Below are 6,854 nucleotides of genomic sequence, written 5' to 3'. Positions count from 1 at the left end.
CTATAATATTACGACTTATTTTTAATAGCATTTCACACAAAAATTAATTAAAAATCTTATTTCGTTTAAAAGTTATTAGAATTTTAATTTTTTTGGCGCGTTTGATTGACACATCTGTGCACTTTCACAAATTTTAACTTTATTCTTAATCCTTAGGAAAATTGACATTATTGTTGTTTGTTAATGAAAAATATTAATACTATAATCCAGAAAATTCAGAGTAGACATGTTCTAAAGCAAAACAAACACACAATATATTGTCAGTCCGTGTAGTTGTTGTGAGCAGGCTTTGGCGTTTAAACGCACCCGGTGAACCAAAACACCAAACAATAACAGAGCTTTCCCGCTGTTTACAAAAACTGTGTACATAACACGAGTGTGCTCGATATGCTAAACTCTGTACACAACGGAATGACAATACTTGCGAAGGACTTTTGCTTTCTAACATTTTTACCCCAAATAAAATTATTTTCCGGATTTAAGTTTCAATGTTTCTCATTAATACACAACAAGATTGCCACTTTTCCTAAGGATTAAGAATAAAGTTAAAATTGTGAAAGTGAAAGGATGTGTCAATCAAACCCGCCAAAAAAATTTAAAGTTTTAACTACTTTTAAACGAAATAAGATTTTTAATTAATTTTTGTGTGAAATGCTATTTAAATATTATATAATTCGTGATATTATACAGAAATATACAGAAAATATTAACTTCAAATCTGTGTCCAAGTACCTTTAAATCTTTTTCAAAGAAAAAATCTGTTTCTATCATCTGTCCTTAAAATGGGAATTAAATAAATTAAAAAAAAACCTTGGATAGTTGGACAGGTATTCTGACAACGAACTTTATAAATATAATACTTCATTAATATTAGCATAGTGTTGAAATATTTTGAAATTTCATTTTCATCTTCTCTTGATTACCTCACCTTGTAACGGGACTTGGCACTTCATTTTATCAACTTAAACTCCCCTTTACTAAAGGGGGGGTTGTACCTAGTTTGGTTAAAATTGATCCAGTGGTTGTTGAGAAGAAATTCAAAATGTGAAAAATTTACAGACAACAGGTTATCAGAAAAAAAAAACTCACTTGAGCTATCAGCTCAATTGAGCTAAAAACAGTTGTTGGGTCATAAGATAAGGTAAATTTCCTGAGTAATTCATAACAATTGATCAAAAAATCTCTGGGAAATCGACTGACAAAAATTTTGTTTAATATAATTGAAGAATCAATAGGATAAAAGAAGGGTCTTCCGGAGCGGAAGCTCGAAAGATCCTAATTATCAGCTGATTGTGTCATCCATGCAGCAATTCACACAAAGGAAACAAGATATTGCATCAGATTCTAATTCCAATACAATTAAAAGGATGAGTTGTTGTTTGTAAATTGTTTTGATGATGCCAAGTTAAATTTGGGTACATATGTATGTACAATGTGTGTTAAATAATATTGCATAGCAACCTTAAATATTACGAGAGGGCTAGCTGATATAGTGGAGGAAATTCCAGTATGTACATATTTATGAAATGAACATATATAGGATGAAATTTAAAGCACATTTTATTATCATAGAACACTTTGTGATATTTCCAGGATATCTACAAACAAAATTACACATACATGAATATGATGAAGATTAAATATTCAGGACATAAATGATGAAATCGGGCTGATCTTCATTGTGAACTGTTTACCGTAGTTGATGTAAAGTTTATAACGGATCAATAATACAAATATCGTGATTAACAGTTAATTTCGCATTTGTCTAAAATATTTCTAAGAACAATTTGTTTTTTAAGAGCAGGTTACAATTAATTGTTGTCTTGGGGTCCAGAGAAATGGTCATAATAGGACTGTGTTTTTATTTCTGTACTTCCAGGCTTTCTTGTGATTGAAAATTCAAAGAGATCGAGATTGAATTTGGATAAAAATAGTACATTTGAGGAGTAACAATATGACGGAAATTCCATAGTTCAAAGTTGAAGCCTTCGAAAATCATTTGTATTTCATTTTTAATACCGATTTCCCTTTCCAATCAGCTACAAGAATGTTTTCTTTGGTGTCTACGCATAAACCGTACGGATTATAGAGATCCTCATTAAATATGAAACGGAGGAATTGTCCATCTTGATCTATAAGGTGGATTTGGTGGTTAAGGCAGTCTGATATCAGGATCTGATTCTGACTGTCTGTTGTAATGCCTAGAGGATAGAATGAAGTACCAGAACATTTTGGATAACTAGTGTATCTAAATCGGAGTTTTCCTGCCTGATTAACCACCACTACTGCACTTGCCCCATAGTCAGCCACACAGATATCCAGGTTCCCATTCTCACTGACATATTTGTTGGGACCACACGAATACAGGGGTTGACCAATATCGGCAAATTGAATGGATTGTTTCTCTATGGAGCCGAAGTAACGGACAACTTTTGAATGCTCTTTGTCATCACTGTTCATGGTAACAAGGAGGTCACCAGAGTAGGTACTGCATATATTGCATGAATCCCACCCTCGAAGTCTGATTACTTCCCGTATCTCTCCATTCTTTACAATGTTTACAGTTTTTGTTTTTGGATCAGTATAGACTAGATCTCCACTCCTTGTCACTGCTATGTCACCTGGTATGTTCCCAGACTTGGTTTGGATTGATTTCAGTAGTTTACCCTGGAGGTTGTATAGTTTCATGATTTTGTCATCTCCACATGTCCAAATTTCTTCATCACTGAGACAGGAAACACTGTATAGGTTGAGAAAGTCAGTTGGTATGAGGGCCTTTGTTTGTATAGTAAGCTCTGGTTTGACTTCAGGACAGACCGAAGACTGTGAAGATTTTATCATTTTCAATGTATCATCATGTTCTTTTGATGAAATGGGTAATACCGACAAAGAACCAAACATTTGACGAAGCTGTTCTGTTTTGATCACCTGAGGAGAGAAACACGGCAATGAAACTTTTACTGTGAACGGCAATTTTCTGAATTCTTCATTATGAGATTTGTAACCAGAGGTTAGCGAGACATCATTCAAGTCCAGCATTTTCTTCAGATCAAGAATACTCTGCCTGACTTCAAGACATTTATGTTTGATTGTATTCTCCTGCTTTAGTAACAAAGCTAGTTGTCTAGATTTCATCTCATCAATTTCAGATTTTAGTTTTTTGACAATGTTGTTAATTTCTCTGTGCCAGTCTTCTCCTTTTTTCACGACAGCTGTTATCAGTTTCCCATACTCCCTGTCTAGATTCGATTTTTCAACATCTATCTCTGATCCAATTTCTTCATATTTAGGTAGTAAATACTTTTTCAGTTCTTGAAGGTCTTTCTTCATCTCCTCCTTTTTGGCATTGAAGTCTTGCAATATGTTTCGAAATGTATGCCCGTTATGTTTGTCAGATACACAAAAAGAACAAACAGGAATGTTACATTTCTTACAGTGAAGCTCACAAGGCTTATTTATGTGTGTGGCGCATTTTGGGTAATTGTATGCAGATTCACTTTGCTTAAATGGCACAATTTTATGTTCTTTGGATAAATCGAAGAGATGCTCCCCTACACAGGCCTTACAGAGTTTAACATGACAAAAGTCACAGTACATTGGAGGAACAGGAGTCTCACACAAGTCACAGCGCAGGACATCCTGGGCACTGAACCGCGGATCCATTTGAATATTTAAAGAAGCAGATTACCTACAACAGATAATTCTAATGCAATTGTTTTGTAAAACACGTTTTCATTGGCTAATGCACTGATGTTTGAAGCAGTAAAATGAGCATTAACGAGCGTGAAAGCTTTTTCATTGTGACGTCATAATAGAGCGACGCAAAAAACAATGCTCCGTGACGTATTTCATGTAACAAAATTCATCAAAATAAGACATAAACAACAAACACGATGCATGGATTGCATTAGAATGGGAATTACTGATCTTCTAATTTGGTATTTGCGACCGTTAATGCTGATTTAACGGTCGCAAACATCCGTTTTAATTGCTCCGCTTAGGCGTCGTCGGTAAAACTCAGTTTGCGACCGTTAAATCAGCATTAACGGTCGCAAATACCAAATTAGGAGATGGTTATTCCCTAAATTAAGTTCATATGAGTATTTTAGAATAGAACCTAACGATATGAAACAGAAAAGAATATAAGTGTATAGAAACAGTGAGTGTACGAAAAGTATAACAAATGTCAGACTGGAGTTATTTTCCCCAAAAATAAATACTTATTAAATGAAATAAATAAATAAAAAGATTGATAAATAAATTAGACAAAAAATCAACTTGCATAAACCCCAAGATCCAAATTAGTAAGAGGTTCACTTACATCACATTTCTTGCTAGTTTAAAAGTGTTTCCTAGGTGTGAACTGCCTCAGGGTCAGGCTTTTGGTCAGACCCCCATCCTCATTCTCCTCCACTGTCAGAAGTAAAACCTGTAGAGGACAACTGGGATTGGAAATGATACATAATTTCAATCAGTATGATTATTTTTTTGAATGGCAAAGTAATTTGTATTTCAGTCTGGTTTCCACTGAGATGACCCCAGGCCTGGGGCCATAAAACTAAGACGAGCTCACTTTTGATCTCAGTCTCATTTTTTCCAAAGGAATATATAGTGGAAAAGTGAGACGGAGATCAAAAGTGAGCTCGTCTAAGTTTTATGTCTTCCCAGGCCAGCTCTCTCCAGCTCCCTAGATCTCTCTTAATAACAAACTTATTGCCTTATACATGTACTTGACAAAGTTCTAAGTCATAAAAATTCCAGGGAAGTCCTCCCAGTCCTTAGATCTGCCCATTTCTTTTGAGAGTGTAAGTTATGGTCTCAATGACCAATCACATTTCAATCTTGGTCATTTTACTGTATAATATGGTTTTTTATGAAATTTTAGTGTATTTGAAGTTATTCAAATTTTATAAAGTAGATTCAAAATTATATGAATTTATTTTACATATAAAAATCCTGAAGACAAGCCCTGGTGATGCTAAGTCGTAAGTTGGAGTCGAGAACTTTAAACTTTACTATGTTCCAATAAATGTTAAGGTTTCGTCAAAGGTCAACATTTCAAAAAAATATTTTTACAATAATTCAAAACCATGGAAGGTATAAAGTTAAAACTTTGACAGTTTATAAATTTTTTATTGATTAACAGATAGAAAGTATCACTAGATAAAAATTCTTGGAAAAAATAATTAAACTGAGAAAAAATCTTTTTAAAAATGCAATTTTTTTTTAGAAAATGTACCTAGTAATAAATTCCGTGCTCTAAGTGAAAACCATCACACTGCAGAAACAAAATATGTTAATCAATGAAGGGCTAGTTGGACTTGGATAGCCTCTGGAAAGTTGTTTTCCTTGTTTATTTTGTCCAAATGTTAGGACTTGAAAGCGAAAGTACAGTTAATGCAAATGGCGGGTTCTACAGGGGTCTTGTCTTTATATACGTCATGCTTTCAATAAAAGCCTTTCAGACACCATTAACGTCCAACTTGCACTTCAATGATAAACATTTATTATTATTGCAATGATGGTTTTCACAAAAAGGACAGAAATAAGAAGGTGTATTTCTCATAAAATATGCACATTTTCTGACACAATTTTTCTCATAAAATATTTTTTTAATATATGGTATCAAGTGATACTTTCTATCTATTAATCAATGATATATTCCACGGACACTGAAAGTTAATGAAAATATATACATGTATGTATATAGAAGTGCATGAATAATACTCCTATTTTACATTAGTCATTAACAGATTAACCTCCATGTAGTGCCCTTTTTTTCAAAGATGTAAATTGAAAAATAACTACCAAAATTATTTATGCAAAAACATGATGTGAAAGCAATGATGAACAACACATTAAATAAATTAATAAGTTAGATCAGAGAGAAAGTAAATGCAAAGAAAAAAACCTTACATTTTACAGTCGATTCTCCATCATGGCTGTACATTCCACCGAATCAATTTATAACCGGCACTGTGTAATTCATGAATTGGAGTTGTGAACTGGAGCTCGTGGTCACATTGTGAAGTATGTTAAAAAAGAACAAACAAAAAGAATGGAATTAGAATTTAAAGAAATTGCCTACAGTATGTAAGTCTTTCATTTTTCGTATGGTTATTGGCTGTTTCCTGTCTTGTTACTCAATGGGTTAGCAATTCATAGGTTCTATGACACAATAAAATTTGTGAGTTTCTGACATTGATGCAAATAGCTGTAGAACTGTACATACAGCGACAGATCCCGCTATTGTAATACATTCAGTGTTGTTTAAGCTCGCCGTAAGGAAAAAGGAAAAAAAAAGAAGGGAGAAAAAAAATAGTCTGAGGGTAAGAAAAAAATAGATCAGAGCAGTTTTGAGGGATTTACTAATAACATTTTAAAGTGATAATAAAAAAAATATTAATAATTCAATTCTTTATTGGCACTAAAGCACATATTTATGTACGGGAATGTGTTGTTAGCCATATACATGTATTGAAAAATATTATACTATTGTAAGCTTGTTTCTAATATCAAAACAGTCTCTGATATATAGACAGATTTGTTTTGTACATACAAAGTTATGTGGATTAAGCAAACAAGACAAGTTATTAAGATCTAGTAATCTTGAATACTTTTTCTGACATTTTTATACACAAGACAATCAAGTAAAAAGTGTGGGTTTTTTTTCAACAATAGTTTTACTGATAATGAAGTAAATTAATTAAAATATTACAACCCATATCTGCCTGAGTGTGTTAAAATCTGTCAATCTTTTATCATCTTTTACAGTGTATTTCAAAGCTTTGAAATAGGTATTAAATAAATTCAAAAAACCTTCGATAGATGGGCAGGTATTCTAACAATGAACT

The 6,854-nt window shown here is 32.9% G+C and overlaps 1 protein-coding gene across 3 annotated transcripts; it reads right to left on the bottom strand.

Annotated features, from left to right (window-relative positions):
• Positions 1 to 777: 777 nt before the first annotated feature.
• Positions 778 to 5,946, bottom strand: LOC134283779 (tripartite motif-containing protein 2-like). Of its 3 annotated transcripts, none has more exons than XM_062766260.1 (3): positions 5,912 to 5,945; positions 4,289 to 4,442; positions 778 to 3,688 (listed from the first exon to the last, which is right to left on the bottom strand). In XM_062766260.1, the coding sequence occupies exon 3, from the start codon at positions 3,661 to 3,663 to the stop codon at positions 1,996 to 1,998; it is 1,668 nt and encodes a 555-aa protein (XP_062622244.1). In that variant the 5' UTR covers positions 3,664 to 3,688; positions 4,289 to 4,442; positions 5,912 to 5,945; the 3' UTR covers positions 778 to 1,995. The 3 variants fall into 3 exon arrangements, with proteins under 3 accessions (XP_062622244.1, XP_062622243.1, XP_062622245.1); XM_062766259.1 differs by having other exon boundaries at positions 4,322 to 4,442; XM_062766261.1 differs by lacking the exon at positions 4,289 to 4,442 and having other exon boundaries at positions 5,917 to 5,946.
• Positions 5,947 to 6,854: the final 908 nt, after the last annotated feature.

Source organism: Saccostrea cucullata, unplaced genomic scaffold, assembly GCF_032062105.1.
Source record: "Saccostrea cucullata isolate Sc308-1 unplaced genomic scaffold, CSIRO_AGI_Scuc_v1 ctg5191, whole genome shotgun sequence".
Taxonomy (NCBI): Eukaryota; Metazoa; Mollusca; class Bivalvia; order Ostreida; family Ostreidae; genus Saccostrea; species Saccostrea cuccullata.
This window is presented reverse-complemented; position numbering and strand designations above follow the sequence as displayed.